The sequence below is a fragment of the Triturus cristatus genome, chromosome 4_1, assembly GCF_964204655.1.
Source record: "Triturus cristatus chromosome 4_1, aTriCri1.1, whole genome shotgun sequence".
In the NCBI taxonomy this organism is placed as follows: domain Eukaryota; kingdom Metazoa; phylum Chordata; class Amphibia; order Caudata; family Salamandridae; genus Triturus; species Triturus cristatus.
In genome coordinates, this window is record NC_140585.1 from 484,296,501 (window position 1) to 484,323,598 (window position 27,098).

The window sequence follows — 27,098 nt, forward strand, 5'->3', positions numbered from 1 at the left end:
AGCTGCAAATCTGCGAAGGTTCTGATGTGGTCCCCAACCCAGACGTCCCCAAGAAGCGAGATCCCAATGTGGTCCCACCGACGGACGTCCTGTAGAGTCGAGGCCTCCCGCAGCCAAGTACCATGCCACAGGGGTGTGTGTTGGGTAAGTTTCCCATCCCATTTCGTGTGGCGCAGGGCAGTGCGCCAAGCCAGTAGAACTGTCCTAGTCATGGGGGGGAGGACTTGTGGTATGAGGGCCCCATACAAGTGGGCTTGGAGCTGTGGAAAGTCCATTGATCTGAGCTCAACCTGGTATGCCGCATCGGACCAGCCGCCAGCGAACCAGTTATGAACCACAATGAGTCTCGTGGACAGATAGTAAAGGTGAAGATTGGTCACCCCCATGCCCCCATCATAAGGAGGTATGCGGCAGTGAGTCAGGGACATTTGTGGTCTCCCGCCCCTCCATAAAAACCGGGTGAGGAAACCATCAATCTCACAGAACCAACTCCCCGGGAGGTGAAAGGTTATATTTTGTAGAATATATAAAAAACTACGGAGAACCATCATTTTAAAAAGGGCACTTCGGCCGAGGGGATTAAGAGGAAGGGATTGCCATCCCCTGAGGTCCGCCTTGGCAACCAGGGGTGTAATGTTGGGGTCCCATTCAAGTTCTGGAAGCAGAGTTACCCAAACCCCCAGGTATTGGAAGCACTGCCTACACAGAAGAATGGTTGTTTGCCAATCGAAGCAGGCACGGGACGGGTGGAGGAGAACCAGAGTGGATTTCGTCGGGTTGAGCCGAAGGCCAGAGACCCGTTCAAAGGCGGAATGGGCGTCCAAGCACCGTGGGCTGGAGTTCTTGGGGTCTGCTAGGAATTGGAGGACGTCGGCGGCGGAAAGGGCGAACTTGTCGACCTGATAGGGGTCCCAAGCCCAACCCCAGATGCGGGGATCTTGACGTATGAGGCAGGCCAAGGGCTCCATTGCAAGAGCGGACAACCTTGGCGAGTGCCCCTCTGGATGGGGAATGCCTCCGAGAGCACGCCATTAATTAGGACCCTTGCTTTAGGACTGGAGTATAAAACTCGGATGAGTCGCCGAAATGGAAGGCCGAATCCCAACACCTCCAGCACGTCTTCCAAATAGCTCCAGTCAAGTGTCAAATGCTTTTTCAAAATCAATGAAAAGCAAGGCCAAGTACCGAGTGAGTTGATGGCAGTGTGCGAAGGCGAGGTGGAGACGGCGTATGCAATGCCGGGTACCCCGGGCAGGCATGAAGCCACATTGGTCTGGGTGGACCAAGTCGTGCAAGAGGGGACGGAGACGTTGGACCAAGGCAGTGGCGAAGATTTTCACCTCGGTGTTGATGAGGCAAATGGGGCGGTAGTCCGCAAAGGCGAGGGAAGGCGGTTGTGTCTTCGGAAGAACCACAATAGTGGCCACGTCGGTCTCTGGGGGGAAAGGACCCCGTGTCCACCACATGTTTGAACAGATCCACTAAGCGCGGAACCAACAAGTCGCGGTAGGTCGCATAATATTCTTGAGGGTAGCCATCCGGCCCTGGCGTCTTACCGGAATGCAAGAGTGAAATGGCCCCGTGTATCTCCTCCGAGGTAAGGGGGAGGTCCAGAGTCTCAGAGACTGCCCGGGGAAGACGGGGCAGTTCGGTCATTGTCTCTGACAACAATGCAGCCAGGGAGGCCTCGGGAGGTCGGACCGCATAAAGGTTAGCATAGAAGCCCGCAAAGGCTTATGCAATAGCCTGAGAGGTGAAATGGTGAGCGCCAGCCGCATCGCAGACCTTAGGGATTATGCGGTTGGCTTTGGGATATGAGACTACGTTATGGAGTAGTTTGCCAATTTTGTCACCGCAGCCGAAAAAGCACGCCAATGAGGAGTGCCATAGCATTTTAGCGGATTCCAGAGAGATCTGACAGATCTCCTCACGGAGCAGTGCGAGCTGTCGGGCGGAGCCAGCGCCTTCGGCAGATGCTTGCACTGATTCCAACCGTGCAGCGCAGGCCTCGAGCTGCACAAGGCAGGCGGTCTGAGCTGTGCGCCTCGCGTGGACTAAGCCTCTAGCCACGCCTCGTATAGTGGTCTTGCCGGCCTCCCACAATGTACCCGGCGAAGGGACCGAACCTTTATTGATCAACAAGTATTGCTGCAGTTCCTGCCCGAGGGTCCTGACTAATATGCATCCTGCAGAAACCAAGCATTGATCCACCAAGTTGTACGGACTCCACCGGGGGAACTCCCGAGACGGAGGGAGACGGGAGTGATCTGAGATAACTCGAGGCAGGATAGTAACTTCAGACACCAACTGACAGTCGATTGCTGGCAACAGGAGCAGGTCAATACAGGAGTGAGCATGGTGGGCCGCCGAAGTATGAGTATATTGTTCTCGGCGGGGGTTCCACACCCTCCAAGCATCGCAGAGACCTAGGGCGGAGGACCAATCAGAAAGGCGCTTAGCAGAGGCAAGGTGGGACGCAGAGGGAGCACCTGTCGTGTCACGAGGGGGTGGCATAACAGCGTTGAAATCCCCTCCGATGACCATCAGAACCTGAGGGAAAGTTGAGACTACCTACGTAAGACGTCGGAGGACAGAGGGCATTGTGGCAGGGGGAATGTATACGCATAAGAGATTAAGATGACCCTCGATCCTGCCGGTCAAGGCCACATAGCGGCCCTGTGCATCAGTCTCGACCTGCATCAAAGTAAAGGGGAGACCCCTGCGAATCAGTATGGCCACTCTCCGGGAGCCCCGTGTGAAACCAGAATGCCAGACCCTGTCAAACCCATAACTGGCGAGGAAGGTGCAATGACTTCCCAGAAGGTGTGTTTCTTGTAAAAAGAGGATGTTGGGCGCCTGGCGGGCACTGCGGAGGACTGCGGTTCGCTTTATATGGTCTAATAGGCCATTGACGTTCCACGACAAAATGTTGAGGGGTCTATTAAGGGTGGACGTCATCAGAGTGGTAGTGTATGTGTAGATCAGTGTGGATAGACCCGGGTCCCAGGGGAGGTAACATTCCATAGCCTGGGCGTGAGGATAGAACTCGTATGTTCCGATGGGTCTCATGCCGTTGTTGGTGGGGTGTGTGCATAGAAAGCTGCCATGAAGGACGAAAAACATTGGACTGAACGCGGCCTAAAACAATGAACTATCGAGAGAACGGGAGACAATGGTCTTCCCACCCCTCCGCCCCCCCCCCCCCCCCCCCCAACACCTCCCACCCTACACTTCTGAAATTGAAGCATCTGTCGCCCTGAAATGGAAAACAACAAAACAGAAATACAAATAAGTCTGAGTGCTAAGCTAAAACGGTTAGTGGAGCAAGAGCGTGGCAGAGATGGACCCCTCCATGTAGACGGATATGATAACGTCGACAGCTGTAAGAACAATGAAATAGCAGAATTATGGACCCTAAGCCGATGGGCCCCAGAGGTCAGACTCCATCGACTCATTCTAATATTATTAATGCTAACTTAACGGGTCTTGCCTCTACTCCTACCAGTGATGCTACTACTGATGTCTAATAGCAACAATTGCTGAATTACTGGTCTTGATAGTAATATTACGAATATTGCTATTACTAGTAATACTAGTTCACATAATAATAGAACATGTAGTAGCACCAATGCAATAGTATTGCATGTATTAGTATCAGTAGTGTGTTTGGTAGTAGCACTAAGCATATTATAACTGTCAGTAGTTGCACTGTAATCAACTATTGTGGCACCATTAGTGGGAGGACCTATGAGAATGGTACCACAAATCACAGTCTTGGGAAACCTACAGTAATCACACCAGTCGTAGCATTTGTAGCATTTATGGCCATGGTACTGGAAGTAATGTAAGTGGTGCAATAGTATTCCTAGATCCAATAAAAGTCTAGAGATGACGTAGTAGGTTTTTGCAGTAGTTAGAATTGAAGCAGTTGTAGTGCTTGTGTCAGTCCTCATAGTACTAGCAGCATCACTAAAATTAGCTTTCTCGTAGCGCAAACATATTCAGTGTTATTAATTGGTCTTAATAGTTATAGCAGTAGGACCATTTCTATACGTGCCAGTATAGTATTAGGGGTGAGGCTATTAGGACCTCTGGCTATAGTAGTACTCAGTGTAATGCGAATCACTGTAGGAGTAACAGCACCCCACCTGTACAATAAAGCAGGTGGAGATCCTGACATGCTCACTAGGTATTTCTGTGTGGTAGATAATAGCAGGTATTTACCTATGATGGTTTGAACACAATGCAAGCTATGTAGTCTTTGGAGTGTGCAAGATCAGGGGAAGGGCAGTAGATCCGCAAACTGCACTTCCTATTCTCCTTTAATCTCGCCACCAGATTTAGGGAAGCAGTGCAGTTAAAAAAAATAGAATTCCGTCTAATAAATAATGATATGCATATTAAACAGTTGATAATATGATAGGTGAGGAAAAGTCTTTGAACAGGAAATCGAAAACGTAATTCATTAACAGCAACTATATGTCCCAATCATGACTCCAGTCTTAAGACTTCATTGTGTTTTTTCAAATACGATTCAGGAAAGGCCCAGAAGTGCAGTGGAGCAGCTTTGTTTGGAAAGTCCTCGGACTCGAATGACTGTGGAAGAGCAGATGGAAAGAATAAAAAGACATCAGCAAGCCTGTCTCAAGGAAAAGAAAAAGGGGTTAAATTTTATTGGTGATTCTGACCAATCTCCTTCAATTAGCCCTTCTTCTCCAAGAGAAAATCCTTTCAAGCTGACACAAGTAAGCATGCATTTATGTATCCATTTGATGTCTATACTTTTGCAAAGGTACAAACTTTAGTATATTTGTTGATTGTCATTATAGTGCAAATAAAATTAATGAACGAACATTTCTTGTACAGTGCAAACAGTAATCTCAGAGTTATTCTGGCACTGAAAGTAGAAGCAAGGGAGATAGATTTATGCAAGGTTCCAAGCTTTAAGGGCTTCGCGAAAAGCCTGGAGATTGGCTGGGGTTCTGACCGATTCTGTCCATGCGTTTGGTACTCACAAGAATAAAGATTCCATGTTTTTGCTGCAAAGTAGGAGAAAGATTTTTAGGTCAAGCCTAGAGGCAGCACTCAGACCAAACCAACCAAACAACTTTTTTATTTAAAAAAAAGTTTATTTAACAGCTCTTTCAAGCTAAAGTCTCATGATTATTAATTTTATTTCAGTTTCTAAATGCCTTTTAAAAATTGGTTTATTTTGCAGTCCTGTCTTTCACTTCAATGAGATTGAAATCTGGTTCTTGGCCAGTCAATAGTTTAGGTAGCCAGCACATCAGTTGCCTAGGTGGACCAGACCTCTACTAATCTACTGAGTAAAGAGCAAGTACATTGTACAGCGCTAGGAGAACTTCACTCAAAGAAATGAAGAAACAGTTGACCTCGAAAAAAGCAGAGAGGAGAATCCGGATATACATGCTGCTTTGGAAGACCCCGAACACTTACTGCAGACTGCCCCAGAGTTAAATGCTGCATCTTGACCTGGAGACTGTTTTCTGCACCACTACCTGAGTAGCCTCAGCACCTCTAGCTTGGAACCAGTCTTCAACCCATTTGCACAATCCAAAGGGGTGAACCTGGTCTTTACATCGAACTATTATCTCCCAAAAAATTATTGAACAATTACCCTAAATAATCAATTTTCAACTAATTAATGCATTAAAAATAAATTACTTACCACCCTGTACCCCTAATAACCCCACAACCTGCACCAAAAATTACACATTTATCATAATTATCAATTAAATAATAATTAGCAACTAAGCAATAATTATTTCAAAATTAATTACTTCCCACCTTATACCCCTATAAGCCCCACAACCCACACTCAAAATTTACCAAAAATAATTAAATACACAATTAACATTATATGATCTCAATTAAATAAATATGAATAAATAAAAAAATGTCAATTTATTATATTTAAATTACTTCCCACCCTATTCCCCTATAAACCCACAAGCCGCTATAGAACAAAAAAACGCAAACTTTTGTTAAAATAAAATTAACTACAAAAAATTTAACACATATATTAAAAAACATAAACAATACTTGTTCATTTAAAATATACACTAAAATACATAAAACTAATTAAAAAATCGATATTTTAAACTATTTTTTTGCATACAATATTAATAACTTCTATAATTTTGAAATCTATATTTCTTACCTTAGTAAGTCAAAATTCTTGACCACGATATTCTTTTTTTTTTTTTTGTTTTTGTTTTTTTTGAAACCGTTTATTGCAATCTCAAATATATACAGCGATGGGCCTACAACCTTCCGGCCGGCCGCTAAAGTGCCGATAACAAATGACATACATACAATGAGGCACGTAGCTTTACATAGACACTAAGGCAGGAGGTATCCACAGCACTGGCCATATGGCTCTGAGCCCACAATACGGTTCCATTTTATACAACACAACAACATAAATAAACACACACCCGCAAGGCAACCCACGATCGAAAGTGGCAGCACGTGCTGACCACGATATTCTTGTTGATATTTCGGTGTCACGATATTTAAAACTCGATATTAGTGTAAGTCGACATTTCCAACTCCATATTTTGACTGAATGCCGTCTCACTGTATGACCTTTTCCACCACTAGTGAACAAGGCCTTAATCAAAACAGACTCTTTGACAAAAAGCTACTGCATACAAAATTCTACCACTTATTCCAACTTTTTGCTGTACAATTATTGTTTCAGGCGAAAGTCATTAAAACTAGATTGTGGCAGCGGGGTCTTACTTGACCTGGCCAACTACTTGTTGAAATGCCTCCAGATGCTTCAGAATGTGGTAGTCTCCTTACTGTAATCCAGCCTATCTATGTTTACATCTCTAGTAATCTGGCTGCCCTACACTGCCTTCTACTGGCTTTCAAATCTCTGTATTGTTACAAGGCTCTATCTAATAGCTCTGTGCTATTTTAATTTCTATTTATGATGCACACCATCTCCTAAGGTTCTTTAGAGACAGTGAATGCAGTGAACACCCGAGTCTTGAGCCTCTCACCCCTGGGTTCGAGGCTGCACTGCTCCTTCCCGGTATTCTGCCGCTTTTCTCCCCCCCCCCTACCGACACTTATTGGGTGCGTGACTGTTGTGCATTACTGTATTTTTAACTGTATTGTGTATCTATACTGTCCCTGTACTTTGCCTCTGTCCCTGTAATCTTCTATTTCCTGCCGCTGCGGCCACGCCCCCGTTCAGCCCCGCTCCCACCTCCCACTCCTCTGCTCCCGCCCCCTCCCCTACTAAATGGCGACCACTGCGGGGGAGCGTTCGTGATTCCTTGCCCTCTGATCAAAGGTAACACTCTCCCCAGCAGCGCCGCTCGTCAGCCGGTTTCGCCCGAGTCTTGATCCTCTCACCCCTGTGTTCGATGCTGCGCTGCTCCTTCCTGGTATTTTGCCGCTTTTCTCCCCCCCTACCCACACTTATTGGTTGCGCGACTGTTGTGCATTACTGTATTTTTAACTGTATTGTGGATCTATTCTGTCTCTTCTATTTCCCGTTGCTGTGGCCCCGCCCCCGTTCAGCCCCGCCTCCCACTCCTCTGCTGCCGCTCCCCTCCCCTGCTAAATGACAACCGCGCAGCGGGCGCGCGCAGCAGACGCACCAAAGGTATGCCTAAAGCAAGCCCGTCTGTGCCCAGCGCCAGGAACCGTGACTTTCCCAGTCCCCACTGCTACGACCCAGCCACCCTCCACGCTCTAAATCCCGGAGGCCACACCGACTGCGCAAGATCCTCGCCCAACAGGACCCATGGGCATTTCTCGTGCGGAGACTGCCGAAGATCCTTCACCATCAACAAGGCACCCGCAACCGCCGGAGGGCCAACCACGGAACGACCCACGGAAACCCTGACTTGCATCTTTCTCAACGTACGTTCCCTACACCGACACGCTGTAGAGATCTGGGACCTGATCGACACGCCTTCTTTACGGAAACCTGGACCAACGCCACCTCCGGCCCCAACATCGCCACTGCAATCCCCGAGGGCTACAAGATCCAGAGAAAGGGCCGCTTACACCGCCCGGGAGGAGGCCTCGCCATCGCACACAGGACCAGCCTCCGACTCTCCACATCCAACTCGAGCAACCCCCACTCCAATACAAATCACCTCCATTTCCAGACCAGCCCCAGGACCACGCTACGTGGCACCCTCATCTACAGACCACTTGGACCCCGCGCCCAACCCGCAACCACCATCGCCGAGCTCGCTGCACCCCACGCCATCACCTCCACGGACTACATTCGGCTCGGGGACCTGAACTTCCACCTCGAGAACAGCCAGGACCCCGACTCGGCCACTCTCCTCGAGAACCTCTCCAACCTAGGACTGAAACAGCTCGTCGGCACCCCCACACACAGAGCGGGTCACACCCTCGACCCCATCTTTGTGGGAGGATCAAACATCCGTTCAGCCACACCACCAAGCCAGGGAATTCCACCGCTGGGTCTCCTGCTGCGCCGACAAGCTGGCACCTCTCCGCCGCACCGCCAGACAACGCCCCCTGAAGGCCGCCTGGTTCACCACCGAACTCCATGAAGCAAGACGCTCCTGCAGACATTTTGGAGAAAACCTGGCAGAACCAGAAGACCATGGAAGCACGGAACAACCACAAGAGCGCCCTGAAGGACTACCACCAGCGTATAAGGGACATCAAAAGGACTTTCATCAGAGACAAAGTCAAGACCAACGCATCCAACGTCAAGGAACTGTTAAACGTCATCCAGCAGTTCGCAAAACCGTCCTGCGAAGCCACGGACATCACACCCCAGGAACTCTGTGACAAACTCAGCTCCTACATCTACCTGAAGATCAAGGCCATCTACGACAACTTCAGCGAGCCAGTAGAAGACAGCACCACACCTCCCTCCATCGCCGAGAAGCCTACCATCACCGCCTGGGCCCCCGCGTCCGTCGAACTCATCACTTCAACCATGAAGAAGACGCACTCAGGTGGCCCAACCGACCCCTGCTCCCCCCTCACATCTTCCACAGGGCCACTGCTGTCATCGCACCCAAACTAGGACGGACAATCAACTCCTCCCTCAGATCCGGCATCTTCCCAGACGACTGGAAACGTGCAGAGGTGAAACCGCTCCTCAAGAAACCTACGGCCAACCCAACTGACCTGAAGAACTACCGGCCCAATCTCTCTCCTCCCCTTCGCAGCCAAAGTAACAGAAAGACTCGTGAACGCCCAGCTGACCGCCTTCATAGAAGAGAACTCCATCCTAGACGCATCCCAGTCTGGCTTCCGCAGTAACCACAGCACCGAGACCGCCCTCCCCGCCGCCAACGACGACATCCGCATGCTGCTACACCAGGGACACACCGCAGCCCTCATTCTCCTACACCTCTCCGCAGCTTTCGACACTGTCTCACATCGTACGCTAGCCGCCAGACTCCACAACTCAGGAATACAGGGAACCGCCCTCGACTGACTTACTTTCTCGCAGAACCCAGAGGATCAGACCACCCCCCCCTTACTCTCTGACCCCTACGGACATCATCTGCGGAGTACCCCAAGGATCGTCAATCAGCCCACCGCTCTTCAACATCTACATGGCCCCCATCGCCGCCATAGTCAGACAGCACGGGCTCAGCATTGTATCCTACACCAACGACACCCAGCGCATCCTCTACCTTACCAAGAACCCAGAAGACACCAGACTCTGCTTCCAGGAAGGAATGAGAAACGTAGCAGCCTGGATGAAGGATAGCTGCCTAAAGCTCAACTCTGAGGAGACCGAGGTCCTCATCCTTGGACCCTGCACCTCAGCATGGGACAACACCTGATGGCCCCCGCCCTCGGCAGCCCACCCACCCCAACAGACCACGCCCGGAACCTCGGCATTATCCTAGACTCCTCCCTCTCCATGAACCGCCAGATCAATGCCATCGCGTCCACCAGTTTCAACTGCCTCTGCATCCTCCGTAAGACCTTCAAATGGATCCCCCCCGACTGCAGAAATACCGTCACCCACGCACTAATAACCAGCAGAATAGACTACGGCAATGCCCTCGACACCGGAATCAACAAAACTCTTCTACGCAAACTCCAAGCCATCCAGAACACCGCTGCCAGGCTCGTTCTAGGGACTCCGCGCCACGAGCATATGACCCAACACCTACGAAGCCTCCACTGGCTCCCTGTCGAGAAGAGGGTCACTTTCAAATTCCTCACGCCTACAAATCCCTCAACAACATAGGCCCCAAATACCTCAACGACTGAGTATGTTTCCACGTACCCAAGAGGAACCTCCACTCCATCGACCTCGCCCTGGCAGAGGTCCCCCGCATCTGCAGAAACAGAATCGGTGGGAGAGCTTTCTCCAACATCGAAGCCAAGACCTGGAACGAGCTACCGGTCAACATCAGATGCTCCCAAAGACTTCACACGTTCAGGAAGGACTTCAAGACCTGGCTCTTCGACTGACCCGGCCCTGCTCCCCTCCCCCAACCCCAGTGCCTTGAGACCCTCTCGGGTGAGTAGCGCGCTCTATAAACCTCTGATTGAATGATTGAACAAGTTCAGCTAACAAAAATCTTTAGTAAACAGCCAAGTTTTCAGGTTTTTCCTGAATTTAGCCACTGATGTCAAGCAGGGAAAAAATGGTAGAAGTGAATTCCAGAGTTTCAGGCCGCCATGCAAAAAAGTCACCTGCCAGACCTATTTTTACAAATCCTGGGGACCACAAGGAAGGTCTCCTCTATAGAATCAAGGAACTTCGCTGGGCAGTATTTCTTGATGCATTTTTTAAAGAAACTAAGCGTTTCCATAAAACACTTTATGCGCTAGAGAAAGTGCCTCAAACTGAACTTTGTCTTTTAAGTAGCCAGTGCAAATATCTTGAAATCTCTTCTAGCCTGTAATAGTTAGGAGGAATCCGTCAAAAAGTAATCTGCAGAATTTTGCACAGCCCGCACTCCATTTGATAAACCATGTGCAATTCTAAAAAGAAGTCATTGGAGTTCTCCAGGGCTTTCACTGCTAAAACATTAGCCTTCGGTCAAGAGAATAGGGGAAATCTTTCTTAGTATTGTCAATTGGTGACAAAAGGGAATAGTTCATTGAACTTGGGATGCCAGACTAAGCTTGTAGTCTATTTTTACTCCCAAGCATTTTACAATGTTAATTGGTATAGGCTATTAGATATTGTTTTTCTGGTATATTGCCTCGTCTCCAAATCTTTTGAACTTCCTCACTTTAAACATTCTAGATCTTGTGGCACATCTTTTTCTTTCCAACACTTTCCATTTGATCCATCGCTAATCATCGGTAGTTTAGAAGCACCCCATAAACCCAGCTCTTGTGCAAGTGCATACAGTTTCTTTCTCCTAGTCCGTTCTTACTACAGGACTTTCACACTCTGTGGAATCACTTGTGAAACTCCAATTTTAATGGAAAAAAGGCAGTGCGATGGAAACCCATCTATTGTGGGAGTATGAAATGTGTACAAGTATTTAAGCATCGATAATTAGAGTGGAATAATCTGGAAGAAAGAGATTATCACTGAAACCACTGATATTTGGGGGTAAATTACGTCTAGTCTGTGAATAATATATTACCTCCCATTTAAGGGAAACCTCATAACATAGCAATATTATATCCAAATGTTTACAGCTTTGTAAATTCAGGGATGACCACATTATTATATATTTTTGCCATTTCTCTAATTAGTACAAACATTTTTTGTTTCTGTAAATTGTTTTCTGATGTATACATGTTTAAAATAGCAGGTGACATTTTCTTTTACATTTATTATGCACTGTTTTATTCTCCTGTTCTTTTGAAACACAAAAATGGTAAACTTTTCTGATGGTAATGTTCTGCTGCTGCTTGGAACATCTGAATAAAAACAGACCAATCACATTATTTCTTGCCATTTAAAACTCTGTTTTATGCACTGTAAAATATAATTAAGAATGACTAACATTACTACTTAAGCTTATTAAATCGGAATTTTATTTTAATGTTTTCCAATAGTATCTAGTTTCTTTTATCTTCTGTAGATTGCCAATCTAAATTTTTAGTGAATTGATGTTTTAGTCAGTGTATTTTGTTACAGGCTCGAAGAAGGGAGGATAAGGGGTTCATCAATATTACAGAATTGGAGAATGCGATTAGAGAAAATGATTTGGAACACTGCCATGAAACTCCTGCACAGGAAATTATAAGACTGAAGGAAGCAGTTAAAGCCGAAAACCATAATTCAGAAATCACTGAAGAGGTGTGTATTTTTAGGTCTCACCGCAGACAGCCCATGTGCTCTCTGTTGCAAGAACTTTTGTTACTTTACAGTGGGCTTAGGACCCATCCAGTACTTACCATTGATTGCCTTCATTGTCCCTGTCATTTGCTTACGTCTCATTCATGTGATTCACTTCATCTCCTTGGGTTTGTCCCGTCCCTGGAGCGTGGACCTTTTACTTTTGTCCTTCTACTGCTAACTTTTCTGATGCTACGCTTTACTTTTTTTTTGTCTGTAAGCACTCTGAGTGTGTGTTTTCTCCTGCTGTCTGTATCGTGTACAGTGCTTAATTTGAGCTGGTGGTTGCTGGGTGGGCCACCAACTCTTATTTTTAGGGACAAGCGTTTATTTTTCCACCTCAGATATTTACCGAGTGAAAAAGAGGGAAAAACACCCAGATCGGAACGATGAAAAAAAAAAGAGAAAGGCGGTAAAACCGTCACAAAGGGAGAAAACAGAAACCTGCAAGAGCGAGAAGAAGGGACTGAGTGTGACTAGTCAGCCGCGGCTGGCACAGGTAAGTGCGGTGGAGCGGGGCAGTGCGTGGCAGGGGTGAAGTCGACAGAATAGGTGTTATTTATTTATTTAATTATACGTATTCCGTAGTCTGCCGACTTCCCGCCCGCCCCACTGCACTTCTTGTGCCGGTCGCCGCAGTGTCTAGAAGTGGATTAAGACTACCAGCCTTGGTCTTCGGTCGGTGCACCAACATGTAATTGCACCACTGCCAGCTTCTCAGCAGAGCTTTGGGCACTGGCAATCTTTCTTTCACACATTAAGCACTGCTTATGCACATCTACCCCTCCAATGTGCTCGCTGCTTGTGTGCTTCCCTCCTGACTTCATGTGTAGATCCCACCCTGTGTTACTTCTTTAACTATGTGCTTCTCCCCCACCTCCGCATTGCACTCAGTCTCATTTGTTTGCTCCTCCCATGTTCCTCCCCTCTGTGTTCCTTCCCCACGCTGTACCTGTTGCTTCCTCCCCACCTCCGCCCCATGTTGGTTCGTGACCTCCCGCCTGTTGTTTCCCCTCTGTGTTACTTTACCTACACCTTCTCCTGTGGCTTCCCTCTCTGTTGCTTCCTTCCCTCATTATGTACTTCCCACCCCCCTCGTTATTGTATCTTCTCGTTGCTTTCCCCACCCCAAAGGTTGGTTCCCTCACCTGTGTGACTTTTTTTGTTTTAACCAATTCAACTCGGCTGGAGAAAAAAAAGCCCCAGGGTCATTTTGTAGGCATGTGCATGATTAGTTCATACACCTACAAAATGACACAGCCAGCTGCATCTAACTTTTTTCTTTTTTTAAAATCATGCTATGAAGCATGGCTAGAACCATTGGCATATCAATACATGCCAAAGGAGAGATCTACTGTCTTTGCCAATGCTTGTTTTTCTTTGGCTGTGTTTAACAATACTGTCATGGTCATACATTTCGGAGATAATTAACAGTACATTAGACTTAACTACCTTAAAATGTAACAGATTGACTCTAGAGGTGCACTGGGTCGTCTGTTATTTCACCGTAGGCCCTCCTTTAAAAACTGCTTTCATGTTGGAAAGTCTCTCTCGATGTTTTTCTTCTGAACTAAAGTGCAAATAACATAAGTGTGAGATATTACAGCAGAGTAATTACATCTCCTGCTGTCCAACGTTTAGCGAACATAACTATGCTTGTTTTAATGACTTCAGTCTTTCCCGCAAGATCCATAAATAGTGTGAATGCAGTTCTGCTGCAGTAAGATGTAGTTGCCGCTGAATTGCCTGTGCGCGACACTTGAATTTCCGTACAAACGCACGTCTATCCTCAAGCATATCTGTGATTGTAATTGCTAGATCTGCATCATCCTTTTTCTTAAACAAAATTATTAAATTGTTCAAGGCCGCAGTTATTGCTAGAGAAATGGCCTCCTCCACACTTTTTCGACTACATCTCTCTTGTGTGCTTCCTAAAACGTTGCACCAGTTTGCACATAGAGCAGAATCACTCTTTGTGACTTTGACTGCACAAAATAGCTTTGGCCAACCTTTGATTATTCATGTAGTTATTGTGGGATTCTATGATCACTTTGTTTGCTTTTTTCTGACAGACTTTCCTCTGGTCAATCCCCACTACCTAAATTCTAATTTAAATACCTGCTTGGACTCTGTGGCATTCTCCCTACTTTATTCATTGTGTGTACTATTTTTTGCTCATGACTTGTTTCAGTTCACTCCTTTATCCCACAATAATTATAATTACTCCTTTATTTTAATACACTGGTTGCTACTGTGGCTTTTATCACACTGCACTGTTTTGGGTTGTTATTCCCATTAGGGTCAGGGGTTCCCGTCATTTTCAACAAAATTGATTTACCATTATGTTTTATTCTGGTTATATAACAGTTATGTTTTTTTCACGAAAACAAATCTCCTTCATTTATCATTTCATTCCCCCATTACATGTGATAATCATGGATTAATTTCATGACAATATGCTTGGAGACCAGTTCATTTGGGAGAGTTATTTCTCCTTCAGAGATTTGTCATTAATAAATGTACAAAATAATTAAAATACGCAAAGTAAAACACACAAGACAATGCTCTCTTTTGCCAGATATTCACTTTTTTAAAGTTACAAAACCGTATGGGAAAACAAATAACTCTTCGTAAAGGTGATACCTTGGGTCAGGAATGGTAGTCCCATATATAATGTAAGTCTTACATATATAAATTATTCTAAAATATCCTTTAATTTTCTGTGGTCTTCTATTGCTTCCTTGTACCCTAGCCACTAATACTCTGTATCCAATTCACAGAAGCTTGACATCCATTACCTGAAACCTTCCTTATGTTGGTGTCCTGTCTTCCATATTTTATACTCCGGATCTTTGCTGATTTTACCATGCACAACATGGACCAACTTTTGTCACACGCTTCCTGCCCTGTCTTTGGTGTGAAACACCAATATTAGTTACCATTCTGTGATCACTTAGTTTTCCTTCTAATGGATCTATCTCCCTTTAATTCTAAATCGCTACAAATCTTGCAAGTTACAATTCCCATACCGCAATCTATGACTTTCATATCATCGATTCAAATAATTGCAATCCAACTTTAGTCTGATCCTAAGCCATTAAACATATACATCCATTTTTCTAATTTTCCAAGTTCAACGTTGCTTCATTAGCTACTCAAGATTAACTTCTAATAGGCAAATTATATATTTATTTAAAAAAAATCTAATTGATGATGGCAGATTAAATCACCCATTTCAATACCACCACTCAAGCCACTGTCCCCGATTTCTTTTGTCCAGTATATTTATTGTATGCCTTATAGGTAATTCTTTATAACTCTCCACACACTGCCCTTTTACCCCTAGGGTAGCTTTGGCATATTTTCAATAACTTTGATTTATGCATGTTTTATGGTAACTGCACCTTTGCCCTTTATAACGTAGCCTACAGTAGCATCTTGTATATATCACATACATACTGTCGCAAGTGAAAGCCAAATATGATTAAGGAATATTACAGCCCTGCCCTCAGCTTCCAAAATCTTCCTTTGAAACAGATAGTAGTTGTTCATTGGGGTCTGTGATTGGCTTATTTAAGTAGCAGTCTTTCTTTGACCCTCTTTGGGACTAAACCTTCCTAGACTGAGGCTTTCAGCTACTCTGTAATATTTATAGTCAGGATATATGCATTTTAGAAAACAACTGGCTTTCGCACAGGTGGAGGGGTTGGAAGCTTTGATTTATTTTATGTTTTTTCATTGCTCAACGGACTAACTGATGGCTTAGAATGAATAATTCAATTGAAGCAAGTATTCTAAGTGATCTCAGCTTGGTGGTCAAAGATTGTGATTTAGATTCTCCTCTTCTTGCACTCGAAAAAGCTAAAGAGATCTTTGCAGTTTGACCGCTAGTATGTTTTTCAAGGGGCCTGGGTTATGTTCTTGTGAAAGATCTTACAACGCCCACTGGTTTTATCTCTTCCACGATGTGTATTGAAAAGGATATTTTCTTTTTGTACCTGTAATCCTCCTTATTGTATAGCCCCTGTTTTTGAGACCAGTTTCTATTTGCACTTGCAATCCTTTTTATGGTGTAGCCACTGTTTTTGAGCCTTTGATTTGACACAAAGTTCATGACCCAGAGAAGTCTGTGGTTTATGAGCAGTATTTAAGGTGGTGACAGCTGTTTACCACTCATGTCTCATGGCCTCTAGTACAATTGCACTTCCAATGGATTACTCTCTTTATACTCTCTGCAGTTAGCTGCGAGGCAGTCAGAGCTTACTCCAGCATGTGCTAGCGGGTATGGAACTCAGACTTAAAATTACAGCAAAGACAAAATAAACTGAATAATGTGTAGACTGGACTTTGGTTTTTAAAATGAAAAGGTCTTAATGTGTAGGAAATGTAGGTTAGTTAATTATTGAAGAACAATCAACATATCATAAGCCATACTTCCCTCTGGGTCAGATAGTTTTGCATGGGTTACTCAACATTCAAAACTTGTGACTGTTTATGAACAGTTATCCTATGAGGAACAATATAGTTCCTTGAAATGCATATTGAGCTTAGTCCTCTTGCTGTGTTTTGTGTAACAATCCCTATCAATTGACTATGTTAGTGTATTAAGTATATTCTGTTTTTTCTGACGTGTGTCCTAATTTAGCAGCAGCACTTGAATACAAGGTAATGTTTTTGAGTCTCAACAGCTGAAAATATGTCTAAAATATGACTCATCTCAAAAATGCACAGGACATTATGGGTTTAAGGTGTGAAATAACTTATGCATAAGTCACAGTTCCTGTTAACTGGGTTACAGGTCTCCTTATACTGGAGTAGGACCAGCCACAGTTTAAGAGAAAACCTGTTACTGCTAGAATGGGCTATCGAAGTCAGTCACAACAAGGCCAAAGGAAAATTACGAAATGTCAAGGCCTGTAAAAATACAGGTCATTACAGATAATGATCTAAATTCTTAGGAGATTAGGCACCCACTAGATCTCTGGCATGTAAAGGACCCAGCAGTTTTCCTTAGTGGCACGTGAGCTGGAATCTGCAGTTTGAATCCAATACCCTGCTTAAACCATGATGTATTCAGAACTGTATGGGCTAGAGTGGTGGCTCAAACGATTTTTGAAGTATAGGGATTACTCTGTCAACTAGTATATTCTTCAGTCCAGTTCTGACGATCTACTCTGCAAAGTTCTTATATTGTAAATACGAATTGCTTTTTGATGAAGGAAGGGATGAAGTGTTAGTGAGTTCTTTACTCAAGTTAAAGCTCTTACCTGTAATTTTCACACAACAAATGGATGGTCTCATATATTTTTGGCATGAGCAAAGAGGAGTTGCGTCTTGAGATCTTGATTTGTTGATATTCATGATAGCTGAGTTACCAAAATGTTTCCATATTTGAACTAACTTTTAAATATTTCACAACTAGAATTTGAACCTTTTTTAAGTAGGAAGCCTCAAAACAGTTTCTATATATGTAGCATTTTAGCAAGATTGAAACTATCCACTTTGTAGTTCGCATAATATAGGGCCTGGGAATAATTGGAGGTCGTTCATTATCATCCTTGACAAACCCGCAACCTTATGCTGGTGCAGGGAAACAGATAACCTAAAACTCAAATATATATTGGACCAGCACTTAATGCCACATGAATTTCTGTGAAATCAGTTAACATTTATTATGATAGTCATCCATAATAGAGATGAGGAGTACCCACATACATTTTAAGATCACTTCAAGCTTGAAGTAATTACAAATTTATGATCACTTAAAGATCAAAGCAATTACAGATAAAATTTATAATATGGGTTGTACTTATCAAGACTGTATCCTGACTTGCTTTGTGTCCTCTTCTTTTCTGCAAGATGATTGCATGTTCAGCTGAACAGGAAACACACGCTATTTGTTTAATGCATAAAATGTAAACTAACAAGTTTTTCTGTTTCACGTATAACATTTTTGTTACATATGCAGATAACAGCAGAGAAGCTACCTCCATCAGTCATAGATCCCATAACATCTGATGCCAAAGAGGATGTGAAGAAAGATGACGTGGCCAACCAACAAAATGGCTCAGAAAGAACACCGGCACCTGTGACTATCAGGTACAATAAAGAGGCTTTTGATTTGATTATAGTATCCAAATAGTTTTCATAGTTTTCACCAGTTGTAAAGCCCGGTTCAAAAAGTATATTAATGAAAGGGGGTCCCGCCGGAGGAGTTGGATCACTACAAACCCCCAAGAAAACAATGTTTGGATCCGAGATGGAACTGTTAGATATCGGGGCCCCCTCCCCCCCCCACACCTCCTACTACTAATCTTATTGCACAATGAGGACAAAAATAAAATGTTAAGAAAAGTTGATGCTTTTGTGGAACACGCGTGGTCCTAAATGTATACAGTATCTCATACTCATTTTGCTGAGGACATCTTGTGAGACTACTGTCAGTTACATTCACTGTTCAAAGCAGAAAATTGAGATTAATCAAAACAAATATTTACTAGGCGTGCGTGTGTGTGTGTGTGTGTGTGTGTATATATTTGACAGAGAGCAATATTTCACTAACTACTAGACCAAATTATTATGCCTGTTGCTATATTGTTTACTGAAGATTTTCTCGTTCTTAGTTTCCCTAGCCAGACTTTAATTTTTTGTACTATAATACCCACATCATCTGCCCCAGGAATAATGTGCTGAGCGAGAATGTTTTGTTAAGAGTGAAGTGGTAATTAAATATGTTTTTCATGATGTACAGTATGGAAGGTCCTTCAGAAATCTTGTCTACTTATCCTTATGGGGCGTTGCTATTGATTGTGATGTCTAGGTGTCCGCATCATATACACATGGACAGTGGGCCCAGCTGTGTTACTGGTGTTTATCCCTGATTATGTTACACTGTAACTCCGGGTGAATGTATTAGAAGATTACACTTAGGCGCATTAACAGTTCCACTGTAAAAAAGTGATGAAATCCTCAAACCAACCGGTTTAGAAGTGGACATTATCAACCTGTACACAAATTAATACTTTATACTCGCCTTAAACATCAAAGACCTAGTGAGCATTTTCTTTCTGAAGGACTTTTCCCTTGGTTCTTAAAAAAAAAAAATTCACTCTAGGGTGCTTGATGATTTTCAAACCTACTCACCCCTTCAGAGTCCAAAATAAAAAAGTGAGAAGGCAATTTGTAGCATTTAATGTAGTTTGTAAATTGCCTTCCAAACTACATTAAATATTACACTGTACTCCAGAGTAGTTCCGTGAAAGGCAGAACCCATGTTAGTAAGCACCAGTATGGGTTCCATGAAGGACTCCATTGCAATATACTGATACGCCTTCATTCGTTCTTCTGCATTAAATTGTGATCAGATGCACAGAGTGTATCCAAACATTTTTCAAGACCTCAGAGTGGAACCAAACGTTTCTCAGTAACTTATGTCCAAAAATAGGAATTGAAGCATTGAAATCTTTCTGGTCGTTGGTTTAATGTGGGATGCTCCAAGGTTCGCTTCCATTTTATCGTTATTTACCGGTTATGTGTTGCTGGCTGGAATCAGAAACTGAGCACTACAAAGTCAGATATATATGCAGACAACTGCCAGAAGTACCTCACTCTGAAATATGACTTGCTGAACAAGAGCAGCATCACAATGTGCCTGAACCATGATTAGTGCAGGGTAAAGAGCCTGTGCCTTGGTGACACAAACAATTGCAGTTATGATTCGTGGTCGTTCTGATGCTGAGACAATCTCCGTTTTGGGAGAATCTCAACCTGAGTCAACTCCAACACAGAATCTTGGGATGTTGTTTGGCTCAGACTGCACCTTTCCACCACTCCAAAAGAAAAGCAGTGGTGACGGTCCCAAACATCCAAAATGTTATGCCTTAATAGATCCCTTGCACTCTTACAAACTTGGTTACAAAATCTCTAGATGCTTGACCGAAAAAGTCAATGAGTTGCAATCACAAATTCAAGTGGTCAGAGTGAGCCAGATCTGAAAAAGCAGGACTCTATCAAACCTGCCTTTAAAGAATTTTGGTATCGCCTCTTAAACGCCAGGGTTAAAGTCAAAGTCATCTGCACCTTCCACAAAGCCTACTAATAAAAGGGAATGCATAGTATTTGCAGAAGCTAGTTCTCACCACCCCCTGTTATGAGTGATGGCGGAGTCAGTGGTCAGCCAACATGCATCGCACTGCCAAGCAGAGTTCAGGTTCCTTAGTTTTTGCAGACTTTTACCCCCGCCAAAAAAGGGGAAGTACACCACCTAATTTGTTGATGACTCTTAAACACTTCTGCGATGTTACCCAAGCCTGTGGTTGATGATTGTCACTTCTGGTGCAGTGACCTAAAATACTCAATGGTAGCCCATGCTCTAACTTACCTCAGTCTACAGTATTTCTTTCCTTCATTTGACTCTCTAGATGCCATTTCTTAACACTACCCCATAGGTCATGAAATGTTGTCTTACCTTCTGCACCACTACTTACATGATACGGGCCCAGAGGGGCATTCTTTCTCTGGTAAGCCCTACCAACCTGTTACATCACATCCCACATCCACTTAACATCATGCTTTGTTATAAGTTAAACTCACGATTCAGTTGCACATGTGCCGTATATTCATCACAGGTATAAAAGGTTGCTGCAAGGTGGACAGTCTGGATCCTAAAAAAACTTTGCAATAACTCCTAATCCAGCAGGTGGCACCATTGGCCTCTCACAATTTTGTCCTAACTCTGGATATGATGCAGCAGAGCCAAGATATAAGCACCACCCTGGCATGCTGACATTGATGTCAGTTCCTCCTTTTCTGTGCCCTTCGACCTGTATCCACAGCTGTGTGCCTACCATTTTAAGTACTTTTAATGAAGGCTTCTCAAAACTTCTGCCAGTGTGAAGGGATGTATTCCCACTGAAAAAAGGCACAATTTAAGTCATGTTGCAAGCAGATGTTGGTCACAGGCCCACAGGTCATCTGCTTTTATTGTTTCAGCACCTAACAGAACTACGAGTCCTGCAGCACATGCTCCATAATTAATCCGAAATCATAGGGGAGCAAGAAGCCAAAGCTTAAATTGCACAGCACAAGAGCCGAGACCGGTCGTTCACCAAGTTGTGATGTTGTTTCTTGTCCCGTTCCTATTCACATCTTCTGGTAAGTCCAGGACAAAGATGGAATGACGGTCTAAAAGAAAACACAGCTCCAAGCGCAGCTCTTTGGTTCCATGACAGTCCAGCTTCTGTAAGAGGATTCACACTTGATGCTCAAATGGACCAACCCCTGCAGCTATGCCCAATTCAGTTCCAATTCCGGTTTTTGAGCCTATGCAGTCAGAGTTCCCTGGGCCAATTTCCACTCCATATTAGATTGTGGCCTTCAAGGAGGCCATGCTGCAGCTTTATTTAAATGATTACTGGTCCCTCCCGCGTGCCTTCGGGCTGCACGATCAGTTGTGCCTACAGTCTTGCTTTCAGCAGTAGGTTTCGGCACCATTCAGCCCCTGGCACTGAGCCATGCTTTTACTGCTTTGAAGTAGGCTCTGTTGATTGTTACAGTTTCTGCTCCAGCCTTCGCTCCAGAGACACCAATTTCTAGTTCTGTTGCGACTTCGGTGGTGGATCCGGACCAGGTGTCCCATGTCTCTCTATATGATTACGATGGAACAACCTCTTGGGCAATAAAGGCAATATTTCAGGAAGAGGGAGACCCTCTTCAGCTCTGACTTAGATGCTTTTAAGGGACTTGTGCCTGCTCCTTATAATGCTCCGTATAATGAAGACAGCAATGAGGAGGCAGACAACTGTTTACTTATTAAACTGGTGCTGCCTTATATCTTGACCTACGAAATGCCAGTGGCTTAGACACCTAACCACAAACAGAACTGAATTCACCATAGGGGCCCCAGATGTGAAGGAAGGGTCTCTTTTGTGGTGGTATGCAGAGACCTCATGGTGTTGCCCACAGAGGAAACTAAGCAGAACATCTTGACTGAAATCTTAGAGCCTGGGCCGTCAACTTTGGAACCCTTGCTTGCCTGAGTCCCTCATGGCAGTCTGGTCCAGACCTTTATTGGCCCTGCCTGTCAAATACACTGTTACTCCAGCACAAGTTTTGAGTCTCATGACCCAGCCTTCTTATGGAGTACCCTACTCCAGAGAGTCTTCTGTTCAGGTATCAACAAGTATACATAATCAGAAAGGAATTCCTGGAAAATTGACACCAAGTCTTTACTTTGGCTAGCCGGGCACCTCGATCCTTAAATGCTGTGTGACTCTTATACAGTGGCACAATGGCAGTTGAATATCGCAGAGCAAGCTTTAGGGAAATTGAGAGAAAGCTGAGAGACCTGCATTAAAGTACTCTGTTCTTTCAAGCCAAGTTGAAAGTCATAACAAGCCAACCAGTGCATTTTTTTTAAAAAAAAGAACTATAAGCCGTATGGGGCTGAGCCAAACAACCTTCAAATCTTGAGAGACGAAGTGTGCCCAAGCACAGCCCAACTGCCCCCCCATCGTAAAGGCTAATATAAGGAGCCTATTTGGTGGACAACGGTTCGGGAACATAACCAATTACATGTCAAGTATACCACAAACAGCAAGTAGTCTTTGCTGTTGCAGCTGTTGTTTCTCCAGAAAAGCTCAGACTTCACTTCAGATAACCCACATGTTGACTCAGCCAGATATGGCTCATGAGCTCATATAATCACCAGAAATTTCAGTTTTAGCCAATGCACATTATTGATTGAGACCTAGCAAAATGATATGGATGTGAAGACGCTATTTTAATATTTTGTATTTCTTTACTATCACAAAGAAACCAGTACAATCAAAGGTATCAGAAAAATCATTGATTTATTCGGTTTACAGACCGCGTAAAAAAGAAGCTTCACAGTAAGGCATCACTTAAATGCAGTAAAAGGAAGTGCGTGTCATCCTATACAATCTATGTTGCATGTGGTCAATAAGGGCTGTGTGAAATAATCTATAGAGTCAGCAGTGTCTTAGAGGCACAAGCCAGCGCCTACACATTTATCAAGTATTTCCAGTCAGGAGAAAGAGATTCTGACCTTCTTGCATCCTCATTTTGTATTTGATTTAGATTGTATCTCAGAGGAGAGCCCATATGTCTCTATGCATAGAGTGGGATGATGACATGCTGACAAAGGTCGAAGTTGGTTTAGCAGGTGGTAGTGCTTTTTAGCCAGCTATCCCATGTGGGAAGAGGACTCTTCAGCTAGCGCAATGCCCAATAATATTTATAGCGCTGTGAGGCGTCGTCCAGTCTTCAGAAGATTTTCAATATAACCCAGAACCATGATGTCAGGCGAGTTAGGAATCTCATATCCTACAGTATGTGCTATCATGTCCATCGCTGCTTTCTAGAACGACTTTATGTGGACATTTCCGTGCAATGTATACAAAGCCAGCGCGTGTGGTGAGGTATGGTAGATTCTGTGGAGTTTCATGAAGATGTAGTATAGTCTGTGCAAAAAGTTGAAACAGATCCATCTTTGTTGATAGTTCATTGATTTAGTCTTCAATTGAGAGTTCATTGATTTAGTCTTCAATTGCATGCAGCAATTTGTCCATTATGGACATTCCATATATCTTCCAAATCTTCCGACCATGCCTCCGTAGCTGTGACTCGGCCCACCGAGTATTCAACTAGTGCTAGATTATATATGTGGGGTACTCATCCCCTGTCATATGTCAGTGTAAGCAACGTATTATGGTGGACGCAAATTTAGCTGGTCCCTCTGGAAATCCATAGTGTATTGTCTCATTGTCTTTCTAAGCTTATGATATGCCCAAAGTTATTGGGTCAGCCTATCAGAATTATTGTGGTGTAATAAATTGTTGTGCTTAGTATAAGTGGTCGAACTCAGCTATCCCATGTTTGATTAGCATGTTTTTCATCGCAGTCTCCACTGTGAGCGGCAGCGCAGGGTAATTTAGTGTTGGTGGTGAATACAGTGTTCACTCTTTCTCTATGGAGTCAGAGGTTTGGTATATAGACCATATGTGGTATGAGCAGTTGTGGGAGGTACCAATATATAGCATATAAGGTGTGAGCAGATAGGAAATAGAGTTCAGGATCCAGAATTTCTAGTCTACCTTTGGACAATGGGAGTGCCATTATTTCGCATCTCAGTTGTGGTTGCCCAAGCCCATGCCAAGCGTCTCAGTTCAGTTTTTAATACTTTAAAAAAAATCTTGAGTGGCAGGGATAGGGAAATTCAAGAAAAAGTATAGCAATGTAGATAATAACACCATCTTGAGGATAGCCATTCTACCAGCTAATGTAAGTAGGAATTTTATCCATTTGTCTATTTGTGTATGCAGTTTAGTCACAGTAGGGTCATTGTTGTCAGTCATGACCATATCAATTTCCCTATGTATTTTTATGCCCGAGATATCTGATAGTCTTCCTTCCACTCAAGTGAAAATTCAGTAGTAATCGTTGAGGTGTCCGATGTTAATGGATATATCTATGATTTTTTCTAGCTAATCATCAAACCAGAATATCCCCCAAATGTGGTAATTTCTTGGAGGACCGGCGCAAGGTTTTCTCCTGGGTGTTTAACAAATAGAAGTATATTGTCTGCGTACATCAATATGAATAGCAGCCTATGTGTGGTCACTCCTCTGTGAGAATGGTGTTGCCTCAACTTATACACCAGGTGTTCCAAGGCAATGGCGAATAGGAGTGGTGGCAATGGGCATCCCATTCGGGTGTCTCTCGTCAAAGCCAGGGATATCCACAGTATATTTATCAGTATACAGACAATTGGAGTGATGTATTTTAGCGAGGTAATTTCTATAATAGTGTTGCCAAGACCCATTTGGTGTAAGAATCTGAATCAAAGAGTTGAATGCTTTCTCTGCATCTAAAAAGACTCCTCCAGTGGGGAGTTCCAGTTTAATCTGATGCATCAGGGCAAATAAAAGATGACGGTTGTGTGAGGTGGATCTAGCTGGTGCAAATACCGTCTGGTCAGGCAGGACAAAGCCCTTTATAACTTTAGTCAATCTCTTGGTAATAATCTGAGCAAATACTTTGCTGTCAATATTAAGGAGAGACAGTGGTCAATGAGACTTAGTAGACTGCGGGTATTTCTCCGGTTTTAATAAGGTGATAATTATGGCCTCACTCATTGAAGCTGGTTAGCAGTTGTGTTATGGCCTCATTATAAACGTCAATAAGTCGTTGGGAGATGACCTTATTGTATGCCTTGTAGAATTCAGCTGTGAGACCGTCAGAGCCTGGTACCTTACTAGTGCCTAAGCCTTTGATGGCCTCTGCGATCTCCACTAGGGATATAGTGTAGTTGAGCGGTATTCGCTTATTGGACTCCAGCCATGCTATTGCTACGTATTGAAGCTAATCAGATAACTGTATCTCTGTGTATTGCAGTTTAGAAGTATACAGGTCAAAGTAGTATTGGTGAAAGACACATGCAAACTCAGCGTTGGCCAAACTAGGTTGGCCATTCTCATCTTTCATGCTGGAGATAATATTGTTTTGTCTAATTGTTCGTAGCAGCCATGCCTGTGTCCTACAAGGATGTTGCCCTTCGTCATATTGGCGTGCTATAGCCTCCCCTCCCAGAATATTTGCCTCCATTTCAGTAGTGTCCCTGTATGACAACAGTATGGCTTGAATGTCTGGCCGAACTTCAGCATCTGGGTTTGTAACTAGCGTGGCCTCCAATAGTTTTAGTTTGTCTTCTAACATGCAGAGCTGTGTGTGAATAGCTTTTAGAATTCCATCCTGCTTTGATATACAGACATCCTTCACCCTTGGGTGTAAAGACCTCCCATAGTAATGCATGTGTACTAACTGAGCCCGTGTTTAGGTGAAAAAATATTCTTGAATTGCCATGAATGGTTCAGTCTTGAAGACTGTATGTAACATGACCCTATTTGGAAATTTCCACATGGGTATACTGTCTCTTGTGGTGGTGCGTTAAGCAAAGTAGCACTAGGGAGTGTTTAGAGAATAGTCCTAGGTAAATATTGCTGTTCAGTGGCACACTGTGAAGCTCTCAAGGAGCACCATCAGTAGTCAATTGTGGTGTATGAATCATGAAAGGATGAGTAATAAGAATAATCACATTGTGTTCCATATTTAGTTAGCCATGCAAGTCCAGGAGTTCCATGTCACAGAGTAAGGGTTCAGATATCACGTTGGAGGGAAATGTCTGGATCTTTCTTGTTGGTTAAACACCATAATAAAGTCAAATCCCCATATGTGAAAGCTATACTTGTATTTGCGTCAGGTATGGATAAAAAGTATCTAAATTGTCAGTGTTTGGGCCGTGGACTTTTGCAATTATAATGGGGCGATCCAGTAGCGTTCCAGCAACGGTAATATATCCCCATGATGGTCTCTATATTCATAGTTGTACTTATAGTGTACATCTGTGTGGATCAGTATTGCCACAACATGGGAGAAGGAGGAAGACATTATTAAATGGGATTCATGCAAAACTCCTTTCAATAGGATAAATATTGCAATGAAACATGAGGCTCAATAAGAGGTGCAAACTATGCCTTGAAGTAAGGTGGAGTGAGAGTAAATGATGAGTAACAGCCTAGAGTTGGCTTATAATAACATAGTACTGTCCTCCAGGCATGCACACTTATGATTGGTTGGGCTAGGAACTGAAGTGATCTACAGTGAGCTGACACACACACCATACTTTGTGTGTATATATATATATATATAATATGTATATATATATATATATATATATATATATATATATATATATATATATATATATATATTAACTACT

At 43.8% G+C, this 27,098-nt stretch overlaps 1 protein-coding gene across 17 annotated transcripts in view; it reads left to right on the top strand.

Annotated features, from left to right (window-relative positions):
- PLEKHA5 (pleckstrin homology domain containing A5) overlaps positions 1–27,098 on the top strand; it is a 1,155,627-nt gene that overhangs the window by 1,044,921 nt on the left and 83,608 nt on the right. For all 17 annotated transcript variants that reach the window (XM_085652691.1, XM_085652692.1, XM_085652698.1 and 14 more), the window contains 3 exons: positions 4,539–4,745; positions 12,101–12,262; positions 18,270–18,400. In XM_085652691.1, the coding sequence (XP_085508817.1) occupies positions 4,539–4,745; positions 12,101–12,262; positions 18,270–18,400 (500 nt within the window). The remainder of the gene's footprint in view (positions 1–4,538; positions 4,746–12,100; positions 12,263–18,269; positions 18,401–27,098) is intronic.